The sequence below is a fragment of the Gymnoscopelus microlampas genome (genome assembly GCF_963454915.1).
Source record: "Gymnoscopelus microlampas genome assembly, chromosome: 18".
Classification (NCBI taxonomy): domain Eukaryota; kingdom Metazoa; phylum Chordata; class Actinopteri; order Myctophiformes; family Myctophidae; genus Gymnoscopelus; species Gymnoscopelus microlampas.
Window position 1 is genome coordinate 43,194,116 of NC_139955.1, and position 27,597 is coordinate 43,221,712.

General features: G+C 44.0%; 1 protein-coding gene across 2 annotated transcripts; it reads left to right on the plus strand.

Annotated features, from left to right (window-relative positions):
* The first annotated feature begins 434 nt into the window (after window positions 1–434).
* immt (inner membrane protein, mitochondrial (mitofilin)) lies at window positions 435–27,282 on the plus strand. 2 transcript variants are annotated; one of them, XR_014599587.1, is made up of 15 exons: window positions 435–596; window positions 3,197–3,267; window positions 6,203–6,395; window positions 7,841–7,973; window positions 12,101–12,199; window positions 14,719–14,877; window positions 15,794–15,927; window positions 18,330–18,433; window positions 19,407–19,542; window positions 20,002–20,131; window positions 20,821–21,044; window positions 21,986–22,117; window positions 23,256–23,385; window positions 24,609–25,951; window positions 26,161–27,282. XR_014599587.1 is itself a non-coding variant. In XM_084042137.1 (14 exons), the coding sequence occupies exons 1-14, from the start codon at window positions 555–557 to the stop codon at window positions 25,217–25,219; spliced, it is 2,298 nt and encodes a 765-aa protein (XP_083898263.1). In that variant the 5' UTR covers window positions 435–554; the 3' UTR covers window positions 25,220–27,282. The 2 variants fall into 2 exon arrangements, 1 of the variants encoding a protein (XP_083898263.1); XM_084042137.1 differs by having other exon boundaries at window positions 24,609–27,282.
* The last annotated feature ends 315 nt before the right edge of the window (window positions 27,283–27,597 follow it).

Below are 27,597 nucleotides of genomic sequence, written 5' to 3' on the forward strand. Positions count from 1 at the left end.
GTCAAAATCTCAGCCAATCAGGAGAAAGTACCAATTTTTAAGCTTTATTTTTTATAGTATTCCAGTTCAAATTTTGCCTGCTCATTTATTGGTGTCACCACTTCAAATTTCACTTGTTTAATCCTGATTGGATAAAAATTGGAAACTGAAACGAAGATGCATTTTCTGTTTAATAAAGAGGTGGAGAGACAAGGAGACTCCTTTTACTGAACAAACACTCTATGATTACTATCAGAATATAGAGCTATTTAACACTTATTTTAACCAAAGAAAATCACTTACCCTACCTTTAATGTGTAAGAAATGTGAGTAGTTTTTCCACCACTGAGGACTTTGGGAACCTCTGGCTTCTTTGACCTTTTTGACAGAGGGAGGGGGTGTGACTAGGCTGCGCGTGCGTACACGCCTCCTCTCTGTGGCTGTCATTGGTGTTCTCAGTGTGTGTGTTGGTGTGTGTGTGTGACAGCTTTTAGAATGACTTACTGATCCCAATCTGCATTGAATACAACAATAAGAATCCTTAGAAAACACAAAGAAACTGATCTGACACCATCATGCTGCGTGTGTGTCTGAAAGGGGCGAACTCTGCAGCACGGGTAAGGACCACCGACATGGCAAATATATGTGTGTTTAGCATTGTTAGCATGCTAACGTGCTAACTGTTAGCGTGCTAATATGCTAACAGACCCGTCCGATAGCCTGCTAGCATGCTAACAGACCGTGTAGCCTGTTAGCATGCTAACAACAGACCCAACCTTAAGGGCAGACCATGTAGCCTGTTAGCAGCAGGCTGGCTGGCTAGCAGACACCAGTAGTAGCCCCGTTAGCATGCTAAAGGTGGCTATCATTAGCATTATTATATATCTTGGGTGGCTCCAATGGGGTTGGTTGGGCTGCACTGGTCGGCTAGCTGTTAGCATGCTAACAGGCTAGTTGTCATTAACTTCAGTAGCCTGAGAGTGCCTGGCTGCACTGCTCTGCTAGCCTGTGTTAGCATGCTAACCAGGCTAGTTGTCATTCAATGACCCACAGCACAGGCTGTATCAAGGGCCTCGGGGGTTTTGCTTTTAAACTTTAAGCAGCAGCTAAACTGCATCCCATATGAGCTCTTCGTAGTGTTTACAATGCTGCACACCTGGTGACCCGGTGTGCATTTAAAGAGGAGGAGAATGACATTGTTAGCTCATATGCAGTTAGCCACTATTGGGGCTAAAACACACACATACACACACACACACACACACACACACACACACACACACACACACACACACACACACACACACACACACACACACACAGGGAGCTGGTGCAAACCTTAACCCACACACACATGCTTGCTGGGAAAGAGGCGTTGTTCCCACCAGACTGACCTGGGCCGTTCACCAATCGAAAGGCAAGGACGTATAGATTGACATGTATAAAAGCAAATCAAGGCAGTGGAGAGGCGGGTCATTGCTGGTGGTGTGTCCAAAGACACACACACAGTCACACAGTAAAAGACAAACTTTAATATCTGACACCTGACAAGGCGAGAGAGAGATAAGACAGTCAGTCAGTCAGTCACTGGTGGCCGGTTTGTTAAGTACAGTTAGTGGCTGGATCGTACAGCCTGGCTTCTATTCTAGAGAAGACACGAGAGAGAGAGTTGTGATTAATAGTAATAAGGGCGTGTGACCTTGCCACTGTGTTGCAGAATGTACCGTCTATTATGGAATTGTGTTAGAGTGTGTCAATACTCATGTTGGCACCCGAGGAACAGCATGTCACATGTAGGCTACATGTCAGTGTCCCATCAATGTGTGGATAGGCTACATGCTTGTACGTACTGTGAAATTGAACATTGTGTTCATTTGAGCATTATGCCTGATCCGTTGTTATACTTAAATGCAGTGGTTTCTCAATCATTTTTAATTTCAAGGACCCTCAGTTTGGTATATACACGACCACGGAGTGGACCCCCTTAACTCTGACAGTGTACAAATGGAACCAAACGGACCCTTACGGGTCCGTTTGGTTCCATTTGTACACTGTCAGAGTTACCGCCCCATAAGTTCCTGTGTTTTTTCTTATTATCTATTAAGTTGCTGGGGACCCCCTGGATCCTCCCTGAAGGAGGACCCTTAAGTTTGGGGGTCCTCAGACCCCCAAGGTTCCCCCACCTTGAGGTAGTGACTACTACCAATCATATATCATTAAAGCATAATGATATATGATTGGTACTCTGTAGTAGTCACAATCATACAGTTCTCAAGTGGCATATCGTACAGACTACAGAGCTGTCTGTTCCTCACATTTTATTATGGATTTTGTCTATTTCAGTGACTAGGTTGGAGAGGCTCATATAATAAGCTATTTAATATTTCATCATACGTTAACTAAGCCTGGTCTTAACAGTGATATCTATCTTAGGTTCTGACACACATGAGGCAAAACACCAGCCACAGCTTAAGTTTGCAACTTAAGCTTGTAGATTTTTTTTATTTACTATATAATGACCCAAAAATGCAAGTTATGATTGTGTGCAACAACATGCTTGAAATGTTGGACTACCTGCAAACAGACAAGACCTGTGATCTGACTTTGCTCACCCCCCCCCCCCCTGGAACCCAGGTTGGAAAAGACTGGTTTACACAGAGGATCTGCATGCATGGTTTATTGTCATCAATACTCTTATTCCTTTCTCTTGTTCTCTCTCCTTGTCCTCATCTCCTGTTCACTCTGTCTTGTCTCTCTCTCTTGTCTCCATGTGTCTCTGTCTCTCTCTCTCTTGTCTCCATGTGTCTCTCTCTCGTCTCCATCTGTCACTGTCTCTGTCTCCATGTGTCTCTTTCTCTTGTCTCCATGTATATCTGTGTCTCTCTCTTGTCTCCATGTCTCTAAGCACCTTAGCGTCTATAAGTATATCATGCACAGTATACATACATTGCTGCTATGCTCAGGCACCTTAGTTTGTTTCTTATCTCAGGTACTTTGTAAATATGTAGATAACTTGTTTTTGGCCATCTATTGTTCTCTTGTTGATCTCCTTCCCACTTGCCCCCTACCCCTCTTCTTCTTCTCTCTCCCCACTCTTCTTTCTACGGAATTTAACGTTGCGATGGGAGTGATGTACAAAAACGAATTTCACACACTTTTTTACCTTGTAAACCTGTGATGTGACAATAAACCTGATTCTGATTCTGTCTCTCTGCAGAAGTGCCTGTGTGGTCAAGGACCCTCTCATCCACTGCAGCAGTGTCGACGCTACACAGCAGGGGGGTCGGGGTAAGCTCGCTCTGCAGCCCACACACACACACACACACACACACACACGCACACACGCACACGCACACGCACACGCACACACACACACACTGTAGTCCTTATTATCAGTGTATTGATGATGTCTGATATTGAAGTGAAGAATAGGGATCAGTATTGTTAGGATATATTACTAGGCTGCCTCTAGCCTTCCTGCTCTCGTGCCTAGAGGGGCGGGTTTAACATCTCCGGAGAGAGAATGCGTGTGATCCCATTGGTTCACCGATCTGTCCGTCAGCATCCGCCCCCCGTCAACACAACATTTGGAGCGACGCCCACTGCACTCTGGTTGGTTGGGGAAATGAAACACTTCCTATAGAGCATCGCAGTTGCGCAGAATCCGGGTGCCGGAAGTAAATACTCAATGCATTTTTCCCATTGACTTTTCCAAAAATATTTATATCAATGAATTTAAGCCTAGAATCAAGCCATCCAGGATTCTGGTGAATCATGACCATAAAACCTTTTTTTCTGTGATTTTTAAAAAATTATATTTAATGATATGATATACTATGTTTAATAAATACCCTTTGTTTTGCCGTTTTCAAAAAAGTTTTTTCACAGAATCAAACGTTTTATGGTCATGATTCACCAGCATCCTGGATAGCTTGATTCTAGGCTTAAATTAATTTATATAAATATTTTCGGAAAAGTCAATGGGAAAAATGCATTGAGTATTTACTTCCGGCAACTGGAAGTGGGCGGAGAACTGCGACGCTCTATACCCGGAAGACCTACTCGTTGGTCCAGGCTTTTATTTTTTAGCGAAACTAAAAAAATAAAAGCTTGGCGATTGAGGCTAGGATATTACTGATTCCCCTTTTTCGTTCCAAAATGGTGGAAAAAAAAGGGGTCAAATTATTTTAGATTTTGTTGTTGTTTAGATCAGGGGTCTTCAACAGGGGGTCCAGGACCCCTAGGGCATCCTCAGAGTTACTACAGGGGGTCCGCCAAATCTTTGTGTGATATGATTTCTTGTTTTTACATTACCCACTTGACTCCTAGCATCCCTTTTCTGAGGTGAACTTTTGCCAAAAATAGCAGATCTACAAGCTCACAACGCCTCGCGCTGCGAGGCGTTGTGAGCTTGTAGATCGGCTATAGATCGGACGGACATACGGACGGACGGACATACGGACACACGGACAAAGTCAAATGTAGGAGTGGTTGGCACCACTCAAAAAGAGCAGCAAAAATGTATCTGAAACACAATTGTATACAATATAGAGGGGGTCCCTGCTTCATCTCTCTCAGCTAGGGGGTCCTTGGCCTGAAACGTTGAAGACCCCTGGTTTAGATAACAAAAATATTGTAATTGTTTTTAAGCGGTAACTGAAGTAAATCTATTCCTAAACTGTTTGTAATTAGTGGTGTCTGTGTGATAGAGAGCATGCTGAAACCTTTAGTCCTGAAAACACAAAAAGCAGCAGCAGCAGTTGAACCAGTTGGGGACAATAACATTTTGAGCTGCTTGTTGTACGTTTTATTTATAGGAAACTTAATGGACCCTTAAAGGAGCACTTCACCCATTGTCAAGCTTATATCTTAATGTAATTGGTCCTCCTCACTAATTTCCGTCTACTCACTCTGCAGGCAATTCCATAAATAACAAATAACTCTGCAGAGTGAGTGAGTAGACGGAAATTGTTGACGTGACATGGTCTGCAAGACTGTGCAACAACAGCAATACTGTGTACACAAGATACTAAAGAATAGAACCAGCAATGAAATAAAAAATAAAAATGAGATGAGAAAGTATGTTTAAAAGAAAAGTTTAAGACACACACACACACACTAACCCTCTTTAAAACCCTTTTGGAAAACAAGTTTGTTTGTTTATGTTTATTTCTTTTGGATCATGGAAATCTACAAGCGCACAATGTGTCTCAACGCGCTGTGAGCTTGTAGATCTGCTATTTTCACTGAGCCCAGAATATGGACGTTCGTGTAGTTAGAAGGGAACAGTCATGCCTGACATTGACTTGATTAAATCAAATCACATCTGTTTGCATGGAACAGTAGCCGGAGATAAACAGACCATCACTGGTCCTGTTGGTCTTGGGAGTCGAGTTGAGTGGGAAAGCCATTTATTAGGGTCATAATTCATAACATTTCCTGTCCCTTGCTGTGTCATGTTTTCTGCAAAAATTAAAATAAAGTAAAGCTCTGAGTCTGTGCCATGGTCATCACTGGCCTACTGTACGTTTCTCTGCTGTATGCTAGAATGTTTTTCTACCTGCATTTATGAATTGATTGAATACTGACTCCGACATCCCGCCACTCCGACTACGTGGCTTCCGCGTGTGGTTAGGTATAGGGTTAGTAACCGTTGGAAAGGCGACATGTCGGAAAGCCGACATGTAACCGTGGAGTGTGCTGTGTGAGTGTTGTATAGAAAGTGCAAAAAACTAAACAAAAGGGCTGAGCCCACTCAGGCCAGGTGGCACCCAAGACAGGCTGGAGAGGATATGGAAAGATCCAAAGGTTTCAAGGAGAGGACCTTATATGCTCTGCCACGCCCATAACCCCAGGTATAGCAAGTTGGCCTGACGGCCTGCTCCACACCTGGCAATCACCAAGGCTGCCGGCTAGCCAACAGTGAGGCAGAGGAGCAGGGCCGTCACACTAGCAACATGTTCAGAAACATCTTAATAGTCTCGGATATTTCATATAAAAAGCAAAGGTTAAAGGCTCAGTCTGTGATTTTTTTTCACCTGGTTTGCAGTGTGTATAAGAACGGCAGGAGCAATATTACTAAAACATCATCATTTTACATATTGTGTTAATTGTTTAGGAATTTGTGTTAATCCATGCATCTATCTTCTTGGTCATCCTCTTCTCTCCTCTCCTCCTCCTCTCCTCTCCTCTCTTCCTCCTCCTCTCCCTCTCCTCTCCTCAGGGGTTCGGCCGGTAAGGTAATAGCGGCGGGTTTGCTTACGGTAGGGGGAGGAGTCGGTGGGACGGTGCTCTATGCCAACTGGGACCCCAAGTTCCGGACGACGGTGGAGCAGAACGTGCCGTACTCTGACACGCTGTTTGGCATGGCGCTGGGGCCCATTCCAGCCAGCGCTCCCCCACCCCTCAAAAAACAGGTCAGTATGATGATGATGCAGTACTTTTCTTTACACTATTAGATTGTATTAGTATTGATATTTATTGTGCTTCCCTGTCATTGGTGAGCTGGTATTTAATCATCATTCAAGAATACCCTATTGCGTATGAACTTCACTTCTGTTACTGTAGTGTAGGGGTTGAAAATATACACTTATTTCAATTCACATGACAAACACTCCAAACTCCAAAAACAAATATGCTTTGCCTGGGTTTCACAAATGGCGGAAATGTAGCTATGTGACCAAGTCGGTGGTTAATTGATTTGTGTAACTAACTACAGTACCTAGTAACGGTTACATTTAAAAACCATTAACCCATTAAGACCTGGAACGCATCTTTGTCATTTTAGATTTCTTTGGCTGTTTAAAAAAAAAAGCAGATATACAGCTCATGAATATATATATATATATATATATATATATATATATATATATATATATATATATATATATATATACTGTAGTTTTAAAGGGAACATTTGTAACTCAAATTTTTGCTTCTGGGGGGTCCCTGGAATTAAATATTTTGAGATGGGGGGGGGCGCAGCCAAATCCATATCATTTTGGGGGTCCCTGACATGATAACGTTTGAGAACCACTGATGTAGAAACATAGGTTTTTTTCAAAGAACTGTTAGGATTTAGAAGACATTTTGTAGAATCGGCCTCAGGTCCTAGGCCCCCCGGGTTCGTGCCCTGCCCACGGTCTAAGGTGTTGAAGTGTCCCAGAGCAAGACACTTAACCCTGAACTGCTACCCAGGCGCATACTGCTCCTAATAGTTAGGAATGCGTAAATGCAGAGGACAAATGTCAAGTACATAATATGTGCCCAGTCTACCCACACTGCCCCGAGTAGGAACACCAAAGGTTCATGTGGTTAATAAACATCTACGTCTGACAAATCTACAGGAAAAGTCTGGATTTTGGTGTCTGGAAAAAGTGTGGAATTTTGAAAATGTGTTGGAACTTAGATATTTGGTTGAGGATAGAGTGTGCTGCAGGGGAACGCAGTTTACTGCTGATTGTTGTTGTTAAAGATGCTCCAATGCTGGCATCTTATGGGACCAAAGTCCTATCGGGACAGACACGTCTATACTAAAATCAGATGCTAAGAATTGTATTCAACAGAAATGTACATGGAATGGTCAATATCATACCATAAAAATAAGTTACTCCGTAGCAGAAGATAGTTGCTAACTCAGTCTATTCTATTCTGCTGATTCTACACAAAAATCACATTAAACCCAGAAAGCATCTGTGTCATTTTAGATTTTTGCGTTGACTATTCAAAAATAGCAGATGCACAAACTCTTGTGCATCTGCTATTTTTTTTAAAACATTTTTTAAAAACACTTTGCCTGCTTTTATCCACATGGTTCAAGTGGTTAAAAAGGTCTTTGTTGTCGTTTTTTTCTGTGCCAAAGTTGGAGCTGTCCCAGCCCCCCTCTCTGATGTTTGAGGAGTCCAAGCCCAAAGCAGAGAAGAAGAAGAAGAAGAAGGAGGAGACAGCAGAAAGCCCCGCCCCCGAGACAAGTCCGACAACACAGACCCTAGAACGTAAGAGTTGGAGAGGGAGGAAGGGGGGGTTACCAAACTGTTATGATCGGTAGTGTACTGCAGTGGTTCTCAAACTTTTTCATGTCAAGGACCCCCAAATTGACACTTATTAGACCCCCATTTGAAAAGATATGCCAGGGACCCCCATTAGAGAAGATTTTTTTACGTCTCTAGCAGTGATTTTCAACCATTTTAATTTCAAGGACCCCCCAGTTTGACATGCATTATTAGGCTACAGACCCCAATTTAATGGGATTTCTATCTCTGGGACCCCAATTCATATTGTAAAATCAAAGTTAATTTAACTCTGAGAGTGTACAAAATGGAACCAAATGGACCCGCCATTTGTTCACTCTCAGAGTTACAGACCCATAAGGGTCAATTTGGTTCCTATCTATCTATCATTTAGCTGGGGACCCCCTGGAACTCCCTCAAGGACCCCTGGGGGTCCCCGGACCCCACTTTTGAGAACCAATGGTGTACTGTATATATTAGGAGTTATACTGTACTTAGTTGCGTGCGGGTGTCGTGCACTGCAAAGACGCTGACAAACGCATTGCTTGCGCGTGCGAGCTTGTAGATCGGCTATTTTCAGTGCCCGACACAAATACGCATAAATCCGGCTCACCTGTCTTTGTGTTGTTTTATTTGCTCCATCGCTCATTCAAATGTTATTTTTTTTTAATGTTGATTTGATTTTTTTTTGTGTTGATTTCCCCTGCAGCAGCCCCAGAGGTCACTGAGGGTAAGACTGTAGTGTAGCTTTTAGTTTTGTTTTTACTGTAGACTGTAGTCTCTCGTAGCCAAGACAACTATTCCACTATCTCCGAATGCTAACTGTATATACAGAGTCTGGAACTACACCTCCCTAAAAGCCCAGAAAGGAAGCTGACTGTCATCTGTTTGTCGTTTCCGTTCACGGAGGCATATTTTTGAAAATTGTGGAAGGCAACAGTCTGGCTCGAGAGACCAACTGTAGACTGTCTAGGTGTCAGGGGGGTCCCCAGATGACAGTGAAGTGACAATTTAAGGACTTTTAAGACCTATATAGATACTATAAAAACTGGTCAAACATTGGCCAAATTTTCAAATAATATAAGAAAGTGTCAAAAAATGTAAAAAAGCGAGGCGTTGTGATCTTGTAGATCTGCTATTTTCTAAAATGTTGCCTACATTCCAAGTGCTTATGGGGGGTCCTCCTCGGTTCAAATACGATTTTTTTTCCAGGGGGTCGCGGCCTGAAGGGTGGGTACAGGTGTGCTACCTTGCCCGATGTTGCTTGAATATTACTCAAGTTCCGTATTCCACAAGGGGGGGAAAAAACAGGGTCTCTAACAGGGTTTGTCTGTTATGTTGGTTTGCATGTTCATATTCAAGAAGACACAATAGGTCCTGAAGCAGGACTTAAATCAGGCACATGTGGAAAGTATTCAGCCATGAGGTCAGGGGATTAGTCCAGGCTATTGTTATATTTTATAGGGATTATTATTATGATAGGTGTGGACAGACACACTTCTGCAGTACAAGCATTCCCAAGGCTGATAAGACTTGTTACCTCCATTCTTATGCGGTGTGTGTATGTATGTATGTATGTATGTATGTATGTATGTATGGAAAGCAGCTCCATCAGCCTTATCAGCTGCAGGCGTGGCTGTGGTGCCAACCGCGTCGATTCCGGTTTCCTTAACAGTTCCCTTAAAGCAGGGGTCTTCAACAGGGGGTCCTCAGAGTTACTACAGGGGGTCCGCCAAAACTTTGTGTGATATGTTTTTTTTTTTTTTACCTTAACCACTTGAACCTTACCACCCCTTTTCTGCAGAGAACTTCTAGCCAAAAATAGCCGATCTACAAGCTCACAACGCCTCGCAGCGCGAGGCGTTGAGAGCTTGTAGATCGGCTATTTTTGGCAAAGAGGCTATAGGTGTAGAGGGAAAAAATAGCAGACTAAGTAAAAAAAACACAATTTTATACAATATAGAGTAGGGGGTCCCTGCTTCATCTCTCTCTCAGCTAGCGGGTCCTTGGCCTGAAAACGTTGAAGACCCCTGCCTTAAAGGTCTGTAACTCTTGAGAGTGTACAAATGGGTCCATTTGGTTCCATTTGTACACTCTCGGAGTTATGGTGGTCCTTGAAATTAAAAAAGTTTGAGAACCTCCGGTATTGTAATTGTATTGTAGGACAGTGTTTCTCAAACCTTTTCATGTCAAGGACCCCCAAAATTATATGTATTTGGCCGCGGACGCCTGTGTCAAAATATTTTGTTCCAGGGACCCCCCAGAAGCAAAGATTTGAGTTACAAATGTTCACTTTAAAAAATATGTATATATATATGTTCAAAGATTTGAAAATAAAATCAAGATTTGAAAACAAATGCAGATCTACAAGCTCGTAGTGCCGCGCTACGAGCTTGTAGATCTGTTATTTTTGAATAGCCAAAGTATAAAAGGTTAAAGTGGTTTAAAGTATTGTGATGCTATATTAACACATTTTACTGGGGACCCCCTGGTACCCCGCCAAGGACCCCTAGCAGACGTGAAGTCCACATACCAGCTCTGACAGTGTGATAAAAAAACAAACTGTTCCGGAATGGAACGGTTCCAAATGTGACAGAATCGATTCTCGCTCCTTAATGTTGGATCCCAACCCTATTCACTATACTGTACTAGACAGCATTTACATGAGCTGTGACAGTCCTGTTGTGTTGTATTTAATAGTAACGATACATTATTAATGGATTGAGCAGTTTAAGGTTTGAGTAAAACAAACACACACAAACAGTGAATAATGCTGACCAAACGATGCATTTTGGGGGCTTGTTGGAAGATTCGGTTTCATGTTGGTCAAAGTGTGAGTCACAAACGTAATCTGAGCTGTTGTAAAGTCCTATTTTTTTATATTCAGATATTGGATGTTCTTACCAAATCAAATAGTGACGCTAGAAAAAACTCCCAAGAACTCACGGCAACAAATAGTTTAATGCATATTAAGTGCTGTTTTAATGTATTTAAAAAGCTTGACATGTTTCAACATGGTGTCTGTGTCAAAGGCATCGTATCACTCTGGATAAGAGCTTCTGTTAACATGCCTAAATTGTAATTGCAAATTGTTACGGCAAGGCAAGTTCATTTGTATAGCACATTTCAACAGCAAGGCAATTTAATTGTGCTTTAAGCAAAGCAAAGGACATTAAGCAAAGGAAACTCATTTTAACAGGACATGAGAATACAACAAAAATTTTTTTTTGCTGTGATTTCTAGGATTTAAGAGTGGCAGTAGACCTGCAGTTTTCTGGGAAAAAAGAAAGCAGACCTTTCACAGATGAACCAGAGACCGTTCTGGATGGTTCATAAAATCGCACACAAGATCAGAAATGTATTTTGGCCCCTAAACCATTCAAAGCTTTATAGACCAACAGTAGTTTTTCTAAATTGATCCTTTGATATGCAGGGAGCCAGTTAATGACTGCGTTTGACCACTATCGTGACATGCTCAGAATCGGGTTGCATGTGGTTAAATGCGACGGGGTCGGGTCTTTGTAAAAGTTGACGTAATGGGAGAGCGTTATCAACGCCGTGTCCCTCCAGAGCCCTCCAGAAAGACTGACCTCTTCAGATTCCACCTCGGTCCTTAGCACTTGACCTAGATTACGACGACCATGCAGACATACCGTGGTCATTTGTTCTCATGTTTTTGTTGCTTGTTTTTTTTCTCGACCACAATGTTATAAATGTAATTTTAGATCATGTTTTAGATGAACATGTTATTGATGAAGATGCTTGGTTCATTGTTTACCTGGTGTCCTGGTAAATTGTACAGATTATTTTTGTTAGTATTATTGTTTAAACTGATGCTAGGTTCTTGGTTTACCTGTGATCCTAGTTTACTGAGGCACTAATACTGCTGTCTCTCTGCATTTGATGTATGTGTTTACCTTACTCATCCCATTAAGACCTGAAACGCATCTTTGTCACTTTAGATTTCTTTGGCTATAAGCTTGTATATCTGCTATTTTTGAAAAATTTGGAAAAAAAAATGTTTTGATTTTTTTTTTCCAAAACTGTCTTAATGGGTTATTGTAAAGTCGCCACTGGATAAGTCATACATAAATTGTACGTTGTAATTGTAGAGTCGTCTCTCGAAGCGTCTCTACTCATCTCGGGCTTGAGCGAGGTTCCTTGTGTGCCCGCGCCACACGACACCGAGCTCACCACCACACCACCCGCAGGTGACCCCCCCGACCCCCCCGATCCGCCCTGACCTGACATGCATGTCTGCTGCGTGTTGTTCACTCCACTAAAACCGGGGCTTCATCATTCATGTGTGTTTGCTTGTGCATGGGACTGGGACTAACTTCCTCCACCTTGTTCTGTTGGTGTGTTGTTGTACTGACGGTTGGTTTTGTCTGGCTAAAGCTGCAATCCATAAATCATTGTCTTTTTGTAAATTAAACGTTATTTTAACCTGCATGCTAGAGCAGTCAGTACGGTAAGGTAAACTTAATTGTCCCGAAGGAAATTTGGTTTGGGCTTTAACCCCAGCTGCAGCCACACATAAAACAGTGACAAATACAAAATACAATATACAAGTGCACACACCTGTGGGTCAGGGACCACTAGTGGGCCACGACGGTATTGCAAGTGGGCACCTAAATAATTGGCAAAACACTAATACTTTAATAATATAACATTCATATGAGAATATTTATTCAAAAAATATTAAAAGTCATGGTATTTTTCTTTAAAAACCTTGACAAATATAGATTTCATTGTGATACTGATAAGGAACTTAAAGTATACTATGTTATTTACATTGATCCAAGCTGGAACACAAATCGATTATTATTTTTTTTTAATGCATGCGGCCCATCCATCTGACCAACCTTTGAGATTTTCAAGTCCAGAAAAGTTTGAGAACCACTGTGGGTCAATCCACACATGTCCGTTCGCGACCGTTTTGCGTCCGTTCCGCCTCGTTTCCGTTCGCCGGAAGTTCCATCCACTCCCATGTAAAAAAAAAACGGGACTGTACCCGTTTTTTTTTAACATGGGAGTGGATGGAACTTCCGGCGAACGGAAACGACGCTGAACGGTCGCAAACGGAGATGGTCGCAAACGGAGATGTGTGGATTGACCCTGTGTTTATTCACCTGTTTCCTAGGCTGTGTGTTTTCCACTGCCTGTCGATTTCATTGGATAGCATTGGTCATCTGACCAGTTTCATTGGATTTCATTCGATCAAATCGACAGGAAGTGTAAAACACACAGCCTAGGAAACCGGTGAATACAATAAAACTAACAACCTCAGCAGTGGCTAGAGGTGGTCTACCTCAGTTCTCAATCTTTTAGATCCTGTGGTCAGGTAGGACATCTACTGGTTGACAAGGGGTATTGCATGAACCTCAAAGCACTTTTGGCACGAGAACTTAAAACAGGGTAGAGCATAAAACTTATGGATTGCAGCTTCAAGACTAATTCACACTTGTGTTTCTTGTTATTCTGTGTCTGTTTTGTGTGTGTTTGCTTGAAACTAATTCACTCTACTGACTTTTTTTCCTTTCCTTTTTCCATTTGCTAAGTGTGTTTTTTTAATGGCAGCCATATTGGAAGGACTGGGCAATGTATTGACATCACATCAATACCGTGATCTTGTTGATGTTGGGTGGAAACCTGTCCAAAAATGTTTGGACAGGATTCAAATTCGAAAATAGGATGCGTTTTGAGCTTGTAGATCTGCTATTTATTACTCCTTTTGTGTGACACTGTACTGTATAGAGTACAGAAGTCCTGACGTCAGTATCGTCTCATATAAGAATTGTGGTCCAAAAATAAACAAACCGTCTCGGCGATATTGTCAGGGAGGAGGTTCTGTATCGTTTATGATAGTCAGTCACTTACATTTGATACAGTCTGTTTCTGGCGAAAATGTAACTAATTCGGCGGAAGTAACATTATCGTTTTCTCACCGTCAGTTGATGCTTCATATCCATAAGAGTAAAACCGCCGGGGTCATTTGTTTATTTTTGGAACACAGTTCTTATTTGACGCGATATTAACACTTGGGGTGCCAGAGTTTTATTAAAAAAGTGTACGTTGAGTGCCTGGATTTTTAACCATTTTTTAACCTTTTTCAAGTAGTCTCAAAATATTTTCAGTGATCACCGTCCTCACGGTGATCCCCTCATTACACACACAGGGGTCTCGTACAATCCGGGGAAAAACATTAAAAACATTCGGTAATCCGTTCCATAGTTGCAGCCAGTTGAAAATAGTCAAAAATACATTGTAAAAAAAAAAAAGTACACAGGAGCAGAGATACAGGCTTTTGAAGTCATAAGTTAACCAGGAAGTGGATTAAAGTCTAAATCTTCGAAAAATCATATCTCCTGGTGCTGTGATATATACGTTTTTTTTTTTCCAAAAAACGTATATATACGGTTTTGGCACTCGACGTCAGTTTTTGAAAAGAAGTATATATACGGTTTTGGCACCCAATGTGTTAAATGCATCTATGGGGATTCAGAACGGGGGTGGAAAACCGCGAACCAGGTAGACAAACCTAGGATGTGTAAATTACGTCAGACTTCGGTGCTCTATTATGACGAAGTAGGGCATTAATTTACAGAAGAAAAAACGTAAAAAGAATAAAATATGGAGAGGTTTCTGCCCGACAACAATGCTATGACATGAGACGCAGATATTGAAAGAGTTTTGTGTGTGTGTGTGTGTGTGTGTGTGTGCGTTCCAGAGGAGTGTAAAGAGTGCCACCACGAGACCCCCGCCCCAGTGGTGGCTCCTGTCCTTGAAGCCCCCACACCAGCGGAGGAGCCGCTGAAGGAGCGTCCCGTGGAGGAGGTGTCAGCCAGGCTGGCTCAACAAGACCAGGCGGATGAGGACAGCCTGACTGGTAGGAGGAGGACCACCATCACCGCCACCACGCAGCTTCATCGTGTTTTATCCTTCACACTAGGGGGTCCGGGACCCCTAGGTGGTCCTCAGAGTTACTACAGGGGGGGTCCTCCAAATCTTTGTGCGATAGGATTCTGAGGGGTTACATTAGCCAAAAATAGCCGATCTACAAGCTCACAACGCCTCGCGCTGCGAGGCGTTGTGAGCTTGTAGATCCGCTATTTTTGCCAAAGAGGTTTGGTGTAGAGGGAAAAAAGCTAACCAAGTACAGAGCCAATGGTAAAGTTTAGTATTGAGGCTTTAAGTGGTTAAATGTCTGATAATTACACATTAACATGAATTAATAGAGAAGCTAATGTATAAAAAACGAACAAAAAACATTCATTTGTACAACATTGATATAGTGCTGTAAAACAAGCCACATGCAACAGTTTTATACAATATGTAGTGGGGGTCACTGCTTCATCTCTCTCTCTCAGCTAAGGGGTCCTTGGCCTGAATTACGTTAAAGACCCCTGCTTTACACACATTATGTACAACGATCAAAATATGCGATCGAGCGCAAGGCCTTTTGGCGCGCGTTTTTAGCTGTGGCGGACCCAGGATGGAGTTATGACATTTTCATATTGTACCATTCATCCTAGGATATCATATCATAACATCATAGAAAACCGTGGTCCAAAATTCCCCTTTAAGCCAAAGCTACACTCTATGTCAGTGATATGTAATCATTGTTTTACGTCAGTGGTTCTTTTCAGATGTGGGTCCGTGGCCAAATACATACTTGACGTGAAAAAGTTTTAGAACCACTGTTGTGTGTCATTCTAACTGGTTCCCTGTGTCTGTCTGCCTGTCTGTCTGTCTGTCTGTCTGTCTGTCTGTCTGCCTCTCTGTGTGTGTTGTCTGTGGTCCAGCGTTGTCTGCCAGTCTTGAGGAGAACCTGGCTACGTCAGCCAAAGCGGCCCTGCACGCCATCGGAGCTCAGGAGGCGGCCCTGCAGGCCATCGCCCTGCACACATTCAAACTGAAGGAGGCCATGGAAGCAGAGGTATATTAATAACACATGTTGCATTTTTAAATTGTGGTGTATATTTAATTACTCATCGTCTTGAATGTTCTGACATTCAAGACATCTAATGATCCGAGCAAAAGGATTTTCCCTTATGGATAATAAATGACGTCTAATCTAAACCGGCCATTCTCAACATGTGTGCCGTGAGGATATGACCCCAAATAATTGATAAAACACAAAGATTTTTATGATAATATAACATTAAAATAGAAAAAAACATTATTGAGCGTCTGGCCTGTAATAGGCAGAGATCAACTATTATCTTTTCTTTATTATTTAATGCACAATTTAGTGGATAAATATTATATTTATATTATACCTGTACATAGTTTAGGACAAAGAGGTACTAGAACTGACAATCTGAGAGATATGACACATTCCAATAGACAATGGAATAAGGTACCTTTTATTTACATTACATAAATAACATAATAATGATAATAACATAAATCAGGAATATTAGGATCAAATGTATTTAATTTCTCAGGTGCTATATATGTTGTCGTTATACAATTAGTCTTAATCTAGTATTGACGGTTTGTGTTTGTGCCTTGGAACATATTTATCTCCAATGGCAAAATGTCAACTCTGTGTTTTCTCGTATGGCTGCTTGTCACTATTTTTGAGTCTTCAGCCCCTGCTAGGGCTGTGTGCGGTAGTTGTGTTATTTATAGCTTGGCATGTCAGTGGTGTGTTCATGGCATGTTTGCTCACTCAGAATAACCACATGACGGTGGACTCTGTGACAGTGAGTAGTCACTACAAGATTCTCAACCTTTTGAATTTCAAGAACGTTGATAACTTTTTATTTATTTATTTTATCTCTGGGACCCCAATCTAGACTGTAAAAGCCTCAGCATTTATTACCGTTTCAGAATTAAATAATTCTGAAAGGGTGCAAATGGGACCAAACGGACCCGTAAGGGATGAAGAGATGAAGATGCCTCAGGCATCGAAACGTTAGTCTGTCGATATATGATATAGCACTTACGGTAACTCTTTGACTGCCAAAAACGGGAATTCCCGTCCGATGGTACTATGGCTATCATGGCCACGGACAAAAATGACGAAATTATAAAAAAATAAATTAAAAAAAAGTTTTATAAATTATTTTTTTGGTCTTGTTTTTTTTTGTTTATCTCAAAGGAACTAGGAGATAATGCTATCCAAAAAAATGCCGCTCCATTCACTTCAATGTTAAAATACAAACGGAGGAAAAATGCACCATTTTCGTGGCATTGGGACGACACAGTCTGAATATAGCACCTAAATAAAAAGGGCATTCAACATGTCCTTGATGCTCCAGCGCTTTCAACTGTCGTGTGTCATGCTCCTGAGATGCACTGGACTTGCCGTTAATTGTTTGATGACCAGTAGAACTCCTTTTTGACCATTTGGAACGCTGGTGGTCCCCAGAGCCAACGTTGAGAACGACTTAAAACCTTATTCAATCTACCTTATTGAATAGCTTGTTCATGGCAAACTCCTAAAACACTGTGTTAGGAGGTGTGACAGAACTTGCAAACGTATTAATTAACAGTTATTGTTTAAAAGAATAGTGCATTACTTTATTCATTGGTATGTACAGTAGGTTTAGATTCAGAGTTCAGATGGGCTTGTTCTTTAGACAGATGCCGGGTTCATTGTTTAGCTGGTATTATTTTAATAGTATATCGTTTAGACTGATGCTAGGTTCTTGGTTTACCTGTGATCCTATAGTTTCCCGAGGCACTACACCAGGGGTCTTCAACGTTTTCAGCCCAGGGACCCCCTAGCTGAGAGAGAGATGAAGCAGGGACCCCCTCTATATCGTATAAAATTGTGTTTCAGAGTTGTGTTTTTTTTTTTGCTCTTTTTTCCCTCTACACCTATAACTCTTTGCCAAAAGTAGCCGATCTACAAGCTCTCAACGCCTCGCAGCGCGAGGCGTTGAGAGCTTGTAGATCTGCTATTTTTGGCTAAAGTTCTCCTCAGAAAAGGGATGCTAGGGTTCAAGTGGTTAAGGTAAAACATATAATCATATCACACAAAGATTTGGCGGACCCCCTGTAGTAACTCTGAGGACCCCCTAGGGGTCCCGGACCCCCTGTTGAAGACCCCTGCACTACACTGTCTCTACATTCTAGTAAGTGTTGACCTTGCTTATTGTAAAGTCGCTCTGGATAAGAGCGTCTGCCAAATGCCTAAATTGTATATGGCAGGTTTCCAGAGTGGTTATTCCAAGACCAACTACAGAAATATGTCCGCTTGGGAAATGTAATGACAATACTTTGATGTAGGGGTGCAACAGTTAAACAAATTCATGTATTTAATCAATTATGTTGAAGAAGGTTGGGAACCATTGATGTCGATGACTTAATTATTTCATTTCCGTGCAGAGCCCACCTGACCAGAAGTCAGCCCAGTGGAAGGATCTAGAAGCTGCTCTGAATGACAGAAGTCGCACCGTGGACGAGGCAGGAGCGGCTCTACTCAAAGCCAAGTGAGCACGCTCGACTTGTTGTGAGCTTGTAGATCTGCTATTTTGTTTGCCCCCACAGTAGGGTTGAAGTGGTTAAAACCTTTTTTAGCGGTGCCAACCGCTCTACGTTTGACTCTGTCCGTCCGTCCGTCCGTCCGTCCGTATGTTATGTCCGTCCCTATGTTTGAACACGGCAAGGAAGCAACACATGCGCCACTTCAACACACACACACACACACACACACACACACACACACACAAGCCAATACTGCACACATGCGCACACACACACACACACACTTGCCGTCCGTATGAGCACGACGTATGAGCACGGGATGAGCACGGCAAAGAAGCAACCCATACAAACACACGCACACACACACACACACACACACACACACACACACAGACTTGGAGATTGCCTATGCCATCTCTCCTCTCATTGGCCACACGTGCCACTGGTTATCAAAGAGGGGTCCAGGGACCCCCAGCGTATGTTACAGTATGTCCGTCCGTCCGTATGAGCACGGGATGAGCACGGGATTTTAAACAGCTATAACTCCAGTTTGCAGCATGCCACCAAGTCCAAATTTGGTATGTGGACTTAGAGCACCAATAGGGACGAGCATTAATTGCTGAAGCCCCGCCCCCTCTGTCTTCCCATTGGCTGGCCTTTAAACGGCCATAACTCAAGTTCGCAGCATGCTACGGAGTACAAATTTTGTACATGGACTGAAACCACCAATATACTTAAGCCCCGCCCCCTCCGTCTGCCCATTGGCTGGGCTTTAAACAGCCATTATTCCAGTTTGCAGCATGCTACCAAGTACAGATTTGGTAAGTGGACTCAGACCACCAATAGGGACGAACTGAAATGAGTTAGGCCCCGCCCCAAAGGCACCGCTTCCTTCACACAGGGTGTGATTTTTTTTTAAATAATGGATTAGTTTGATGAACCATTGTCCCCTTACACCTCGTTCCACTCGACCCACAGGGACGCCCTGGAGACTCTGAGGTCAGCGATCGACAAGGGCAAGGGCTCCAAGGTGGTCGCCGTTAGGCCACTGGTCCTGGCAGCCGAGGAGAACCTCCACAGCATGGTGGTGGACCTGGACCAGGTGGTCACCAAGGTAAGCAGCGAGGCGGAGGTGAACGGTAACGTGTGTGTGTGTGTGTACATTTACTTGGTACATTAACTACAACTTTCTTTTTTTAACCCATTAAGACCGGCAACGCATTTGTGTCATTTTTACATTTCATTGGGCTATTCAAAAATAGCAGATATACAAGCTCATTGCACGGCACCGAGAGCTTGTAGATCTGCATTTTTATTTGGAAAAATGGTGGAACTTTGTGCAAATGTTTGAATATATATATTTCTTGGAAGGGAACATTTGCTTTAAAATATATATTAAAAGATGTGCACGGCACTCGGCGCCGCGCTATGAGCTTGTATATCTGCTATTTTTGAATAGCCAAAGAAATCTGAAAATGTGTTCCCGGTCTAAATGGGTTGACATATAATCTGTACTTCTTGACTTGACTGTGACCCAAATGAGACCAAGAAATGGTTGTGTGCGTTGGTACAGGTGCAGTCTGCCCAGTCGGAGGCCAAGATCGTGTCCCAGTACAGTGAACTGGTTAATGAAGCTAAGGTGCAGTTCCAGAAGGAGTTGAGCAGCATCACACCAGAGGTCCAGGCCAACTGGAAAGGACTCAGTAAGACACACACACACACACACACACACACACACACACACACACACACACACACACACACACACACACACACACACACACACACAATGTGCACATATTTTCTTTTCTACTTGAAAATCTTGAAAGCATTCGCGGCCCACCCATCACGGGCCGTGTGCATTTTAACACATTACCCGCCAAGATCCCCCCCCGTTGTAACTGGCGAGGGAAATGTTATGGTTCCAGGCTGTAGCCAGGCTCATGGCACAACATGAATCGATGCTTTTTTTTGCGTGGATTTGCTTGTAACGCACGCGGAAGCTTTAAACAGCAAAGCGCAGTCAATGGGGAGAATGCTGGCACCCACGGTAAGTTATGAAAAAATGCTGGCACCTGATGTGTTAAACATCGTTTTTTATCCCCTTGCCAGCGTTTATTACCTTAAATAGACGATCTTTGTAACGCTGTGGAAGCCACGTTGTGTACAAAAATGTAAAAAAAAAAAAATGTCCGTGGGGTTGGAGGAGGGATCCACTGGAACAATAACATTTCTACCACCATTTTGGATCTATGGTCCGTTGAAAACGAGTGGTTTTCATCAACATCAAAAAAGAAATCTGAGTTAGAAGTGTTTTTCTAAACATCGCCGATGATTCGCAGGAATCAATTGGCCTTAATGACTAAAAGAAACGTCCTCTCCTCCTCCACAGCGGGCAAGCTGACGGCGGACGACCTGAACTCGCTGATCGCCCACGCTCACCGGCGCATCGACCAGCTGAACAGGGAGATGGCGGAGCAGCGCGTGCGCGAGCAGATCCACGTGGAGACGGCTCTGGAGCAGCAGAAGCTGGAGGACCAGAAGATGCTGGAGCAGGCCGTGGGCACCGCTCTGGAGCACAGCAGAGAGGAGGCCAGGCTGGAGCAGGAGAGGAAGGTACGGGATGCATGGGACTGACTGGACCTGGAGGGAGGGAGGGAGGGAGGGAGGGGTAGATGTGGTGGGACGATGGCTGTCGACCACCCTAGCGCAGTGGCGTAATATTGTTGTACAGCTTAATTCGACCAAACCCCGCCCTGCCGCCCTGCGATTGGCTGAATACAAAAACGAGAAAACAAGGACTCCGCCCCCAGAAGGGACGGTGGGGGCATTTACAGTCTAATACAGACCAAAACCCTAGTATTGCATGTGGTCTCGTGGCGTGCCTCACTAGGCGTTAGACTGCTGACCCTGTGGCTCGAGTTCGAATCCCGCTGGGGGCACCCTTTTTCCGACAACCGCAGACGACTTTTTTTTGGCTAATAAAGTATAGTTTTGGACCATGACGGAGGCGCGCCGACTCAGCAATTTTTAAAAATGTTTTTTGCTTAATATTTTTATATTTACAAGAGAATCGTGTGAGAATCGTGATCTCAATTCTTATGCAGGAAAATAGTGATTCACATTTGAGCAAGAATCGTGCAGCACTAGGCTGTAGCATGCCACTTGGACACAGGCCGGGGTCTGATCAGCCTCGGTCGGGTCGCCTCACTCGCCTGGAGGAGGGTGTCTGTTGCGAGACCCGAAACATCCACTTAAGAAAATGTTTTCATTGTTCCTTCACCTATGATGATAAAAAAAATCACTTTGTCATTGCAGCCCATCCTTCATATGAGATGTCATGGATATAAAATGCGGCTATTTAATGCAGAGTGGGGGAACGCATGCTTCCAAAGTGCCCTGACATTCCCTCTGTCTCTCTCTCCCTCCCTCTCTCTGACTGTCTCTCTCTCTCGATCTCTCTCCCTCTATCCGAGTCTCTCTCTCTCAATCCCTCTCTCGTGTATCTCTGGCTTTGTTTTCCGTTTCTCTCTCTCTCTGTCTCCCTCTGTCTCTAGCTGGTAGAGTTGAGGGAGGTGATGGAAGCAGAGATGAGGACCCAGCTCAGGCGTCAGGCCGCAGCTCACACCGACCACCTCAGAGACGTCCTCAAAGTCCAGGAGCAGGAGCTCAGAGCTGAGGCCGAGGAGGTCTGTGTGTGTGTCTGTGTGTGTCTGTGTGTGTGTCCCTGTCTGTCTGTCTGTCTGCATGGATTAAAGTTCTCAGTCACCATGACTGATTTCAGTCATTTGGATTCGAAGCCAGCATGGTTTCTATGGAAGCATGTTGCGCAGCAAAAAATAGCCGTCTGCGACGCATTGAGAGCTTGTAGAAAGGCTATTTTCGGTTATTTTAAGATTAGAGCATTTGAAGTGGTCAAACTAGCAATATGTTCAGAAGCATCTTTCCATAATATCTTAATCGTCTCGGATATTTTACCCATTAAGACCTGGAATGCATCTGTGTCACTTCAGATTTATTTGGCTATTCAAAAATAGCAGATATACAAGCTGCTTGTAGATCTGCTATTTTTGAAAAATCTTGAAAAAAAAACATTTTTTGATTTTTTTTCCAAAAACTGTTAGGATTTAGATTTTAGAAGCAACGGTTAAAGCCTGAATCTGTGATTTCTTCACATGGTTGGCAGTATGTAGAACAGCAGGACCAATATTACGAAAGCATCCTGATTTGACATATTGTGTTCATCGTTTAGGAATCGGCGCTAGTGTGTGTGTGTGTGTGTGTGTGTGGGGGATCCTTTCACACCGTTTCACAAATCGCACATTAGGACATTTTCAGTCGTGAGATTTGATTTTTCTTTAATCCATGTGTCTGTCTGTCTGTCTGTCTGTCTGTCCAACTGTGTCTAATATACTGTAGCTCTAACACTTTGGTGTTCTCTGATCATAGTAGTACTGTCTAGTCTAGTGTACCAAACTACACACATCAACAGTAAAGAAGCATGTCTTCAAGTGTATTATGGCTGGTGTGTGTGGCTCTGTGTAGGCCTGTCACCATTTTTACATAATCACAATTATTTGAGTTATCAATCGTTTCCATGTTGAAAAGTATTCATGCCTTTTCAAACATTTTCCAAAAAATTGTGGAAATAGTCGCTCTATAAGCTCACACGGTTGTTTACAATGCCTACAAGGCAAACAGAAATGTATTTTTTTATTCATATGTTACAAAATGAAATTGTTGTTTGTTTGACAATGGTCAAGTGAACTGTCATGATGGTGACAGGCCCCATCTCTGTGTTAACGGCTGACCTGGGCTCTGTTCCAGGTGCTGAGCGGCAAGATGTTGGAGCAGGAGACCCTGTACCGCCGGCTGACCCAGGAACAGCTGGATAACTTCACCCTGGACATGAACGCAGCCTACGCCAGACTGAAGGGCATGGAGGAGGCCATCGACAGTAAGAATTAGACGTGCACTAAACCAGTGGTCCTCAACCTTTTACTATTTCAAGGACCCCTAGTTTGATATGCATTAGTCCACAGACCACCAGTTGATTCTTTTCTTTTTTTCCTACATTTATAAATAAAAACAAATAAAACGGACTTAATGGGAAGGATACATTTCTCTGCACCTTCCCGTGACCCCATTAGGGGTCTGATCGCATAGTTTGAGAACCTCTGACCTAGCTAGAGCTTGTAGATCGGCAATTTTTGAAAGAATTTGAAAAGTTTAAACAATTGTAAAACATTTTACCAGCGCAAATCTTCTTTCATGAGGGTCCCTGGCACAAAATCTTTTCAAATGGGGGTCAGTGGCCAAATACCTTTATACCTCATTTTGGGCTTCTTGAAAATGTTTGAGAACCACAGTTCTATTAGCCTGGTAAACCCTCCCTCCGGAAATCTCATTTCCATTTGATTTCAGAAGTGAGTCTGGCCTGATCCGCCTTTCTGCAATATTGGCTCTGTACGCCAAAGGGACGAGCCTATCAGCGTCGTCGCTCATCGTTCTGTGATTGACAGCGACAGTTGGCCAATCAGGTGGCGAGTTCGAGTGAGCCCGAATGAAGCCGAGTGCAGCCTGAGTGCAGCGACAAAAGACGAACGGCAGCCATTGTTTTTTTGTGCAAGTGCCGTCACTTCTTATTTTCGGTTTTAAAACAGTCTCAAACTTCGTTTTTGAGGCACGGAATTTACTTTTAAGACATCGTTTGGATAGAATTTAGTTGTTTAACTTCATATATGTGGTCAATTAATCATGACACAGCCTATTTAAAAATATAAATTCAGAGAACCGGGAGGGGCGGGCAGTGACACGCATGTATCCCAATAAGGCAACCTATTTTGGGCATGGCGATCTCAAAAGTCCCGTTGCGTCATATTAGTGACGGAGGTGGTAAAAATCCACTGCAATTGGCTGAAGGGGAAAAACGATCATTGGCTGAAGAGGTTGTCAGTCAACGGTGTTACTCCCGCCCAACTCCAGCCCACAGCCAATATTGCAGAAAGGCGGTTCAGGCCAGACTCACTTCTGAAATCAAATGGAAATTAGATTTCCGGAGGGAGGGTTTACCAGGCTACAGTTCTATCAGATTTTCTGCCTGTGTGTAATTGAAACACATCTTTGATTGATAAAAACAAAAAAAACATCTTATCGTCTGTCCCCTCGTGTCACCAACAGGTCACGTGATCGCCGAGGAGGAGGCCCGCAAGGCCCACATGCTGTGGCTGTCCGTGGAGGGCCTCAACTTCGCCCTGAGGACCTCGGGCGCCGACTCCCCGACCGAGCCGCTGGACGGCGCCGCGGCGGCCGTGCGCGACTCGTGCGCCGGCGACGAGTTCGCCCAGGCGCTGGCCGGCGCCTTGCCCGGCGAGTCGCTGACGCGCGGCGTCTACAGCGAGGCCTCGCTGCGCGCCCGCTTCTACGCGCTGCGCGCGCTGGCGCGCCGCGTGGCCCTGGTGGACGAGCGACACAACTCCCTGTACCAGTACTTCCTGTCCTACGTGCAGGCGGCGCTGCTGTTCGAGGAGCGCGAGCTGGCGCCGCCGGCCGCGCTCGCCGGCGACGACCTCGACGACCCGTTCAAGATCCTGGCGTACGCCACCTACTGCCTGGAGCGCGGCGACCTGGAGCTGGCCGCCAAGCTGGTCAACCAGCTGCGGGGCGAGGCCCGGCGCGTGGTGCAGGACTGGCTGGCCGAGGCCAGGCTCACCCTGGAGACCCGGCAGGTGGTGGGCCTGCTGTCGGCCTACGCCAACGCGGTGGGCTTGGGGACCACTCAGGCACCGTAAAGAAGGCACACACAGGGAGGGGGGGGGGGGGGGCTGCTGTTATAGTAGTAGAACCTGTTAACCCTATTATCCCTACCTTGTCAACCCCACCTTCTCCTTAAAGCAGTGGTTCTCATACTTTACCCGCCCCCCCCCCCCCCGCCCCCCCGTACGGACCCGTGAGTTACAGACCTCTAAGGGTCCCTTTGGAACCCCTTCAAGGAACCCTGGACCCCACTTAAACCATTAAGACCTGAGGCGAACAGTTTTTTGAAAAAAAACTAAAAAAAAAAATGTTTCAAGATTTTTCAAAAATAGCAGATCTACAAGCTCGTAGCGCGGCACTCGGTGCCGCGCTATGAGCTTGTATATCTGCTATTTTTGAATAGCCAATGAAATCTAAAGTGACACAGATGCGTTCCAGGTATCAATGGGTTAAAGAACCACTGCCTTAAAGCAAAAAGGACACTTTTGGTAGAGGTTTTTAGTTTTTTTTTGGCTTTTCTTGGTTTACCTTGCCATGACGTAACTCCAAATATGGGCCAGATAGTTTCAATAGTCTATTTCTTAAATCTTTTAAGTCAATTAGGAGACTATTTTGGAATGTGAAAACCAACGGAGCAACTATTGACGATATCTCGCACAATAGTTGGGACTTACGTCATGGCAACCCGGAGGTAACCACACAACCCAAACCTCTGCCAAAGGCATTTAGCTTTAACCACCTAAAACCCGACATATACTTAGTCGTATGTCAAATTGCTAAAATAGCCGATCTTCAAGCCGAGTGCTTTTATGACGTGCACGGAAGTATAGGGAGGTTAGGGTTCAATGTGGTTAAATCAGCCCTTCTCCTCTGCTCTCCCCATCTTCCCCCTCTTTTATTCTGCCCAACCCTCCCTTTTATTGACCCCCCCCCCCCTCCCCTCCTGGTGATGGTCCTCATGTCCCAGCCCAGGAAGGGGAGGAGCTGGCCTCTGGGCCAAAGGCATTAGAAGACACAGTAGTTTGCTGCTGCTGTACACGCACTGTTGCTGTCGCCACTACGGAGAGAACCACGAGAGCGTGGAACCGTGCACGTTAACGCAATGGTTCTCAAAATGTTTTCAATTAAATGTCACGGAAGGAACCCCCAGTTAGGTAGACCTTAGGACCACGAGGAACCCCATAATTCCAGTTCCAATTTGTACTGCATTACGGGGTCCCATTTGGTTCCATTTGTACACTATGCCAGAGTTACAGACCTGTTAGGGTCCGTCCATTTTGGGTTCATAACTATCAGTCGTTTTACTGGGGGACTCCCTTGGGTCCTTGAAGGGGGTACTTTGAGAACCACGGCATTAACACATCTGCCATCTTGTCACCCCCCCCCCCCCCCCCCCCCTCCCTCCACTAAACATCAGCTGGTCTAGAAAGGCACGGCCGCGGAGCCAGCGGCCACAGAGCATGGACTGGTTGGTGCCAACCCAACATGGCTGGCTGTCCGGTGACGACAACAACAACAACCTCCCCAAAAGCCAAAACTAGCTAGGTCAGTCCGTCCTCGCGTTCTAACGGCACAGAGAGAAAGGTGTACAGCTCCACACAACGTCATATATATATATATATATCTCGGTTTATAATAACATATCATCCACTGTTCTCTTGTTGCAATCCCCACAGGTTTTCCACTCTCAGATTTGTGTAATTTATGTTAAATATTATTATTATTTACCGGGGTGCACCACCAGAGCCGTGTTTGTTTCAAAGCACTAGGAAATCCTCTTTGGGACGAGAGTGGTACCCTGACATGTCGGACACTAGCACCTCTCTCTCTCTCTTTCTCTCTCTCTCTGATTTGCTCGTATTCTGCCCTTCCCTCTCTCTAGCATCGCTCAGTTCAGGGCTCACACATTTTATCTTCACACGTTCATTGGATTGCTGCATTTCTTTGTTTGGGGTCATTTATGGGCCAGAGGTTTTGTGGAGGAAAAAAAAACCCTGAAATTGATGGTATTATAAATTAATAATTGTCCGTTTTATCATGCGATGACTCATTCCTGTCAATGTTGGATGTGTAACAAAATAAATCGTAGACGACAAGACGAGATGTTTGTGTTTGTTCCTTCTCGACTTTCTTGACTGTGGTGACTTTCTTAACCACTTAACTCTTTCAGTGCCAGAGTATTTTCATAAAGTACTCCCCCAGTGCCAGCAATTTTTGTTTTTTTTGTTTTTGTTATTTTGTAATTTAATTTTCAAATAGCTTGTCTACATGCAGTCTTAAACTCATATGACAGTTCTACCAGTAGAGAGCAGCAAATCGAGACATTGATGACCTCGTTGACTCGCTCGCCCCCTCCCAAACAGGCCCACGTCATAAACGGATGTGACGTTTTCGACAATTTCTGATCGGGTTA